We start from the raw sequence: 349 nt of genomic DNA on the forward strand, positions 1-349 counted from the left end.
AAATTAGTAATTAATTCATTAATCCAAAAGAACCAAAGTAATGATTAACAAAACTAATTTTATTTCTACCCAAGTCATGAATGGTTAACAGCAGTTTTCTTCTTACCAACTGATCTGGCTCTGCTGGAAAAATGATCGCAGCAACTTCTTTTTACCTACGTCATACACGCTCAAGTTAGGCTGTGCTTGGTTTTGATCTTTATTTTCTGGGAAAAAAATTTAAAGATTAAGGAGTACAACTCAGTCTCACAGACATATCATTGTGCATTGCAATCATCAACTAGACATTCCTTATGCGTCATATTTAGTCAGTCATACACAACAGATGATTAAATGGAACAGAAAAATG

The 349-nt window shown here is 33.2% G+C and overlaps 1 protein-coding gene across 1 annotated transcript in view; it reads right to left on the minus strand.

The window, feature by feature from the left end:
* LOC119581922 (eukaryotic translation initiation factor 2A-like) overlaps positions 1-349 on the minus strand; it is an 11,853-nt gene that overhangs the window by 8,335 nt on the left and 3,169 nt on the right. The window contains exon 4 of the mRNA XM_037930094.1: positions 107-206. Within this exon, the coding sequence (XP_037786022.1) occupies positions 107-206 (100 nt within the window). The remainder of the gene's footprint in view (positions 1-106; positions 207-349) is intronic.

The sequence above is a fragment of the Penaeus monodon genome, chromosome 15 (assembly GCF_015228065.2).
Source record: "Penaeus monodon isolate SGIC_2016 chromosome 15, NSTDA_Pmon_1, whole genome shotgun sequence".
Lineage (NCBI taxonomy): Eukaryota > Metazoa > Arthropoda > Malacostraca > Decapoda > Penaeidae > Penaeus > Penaeus monodon.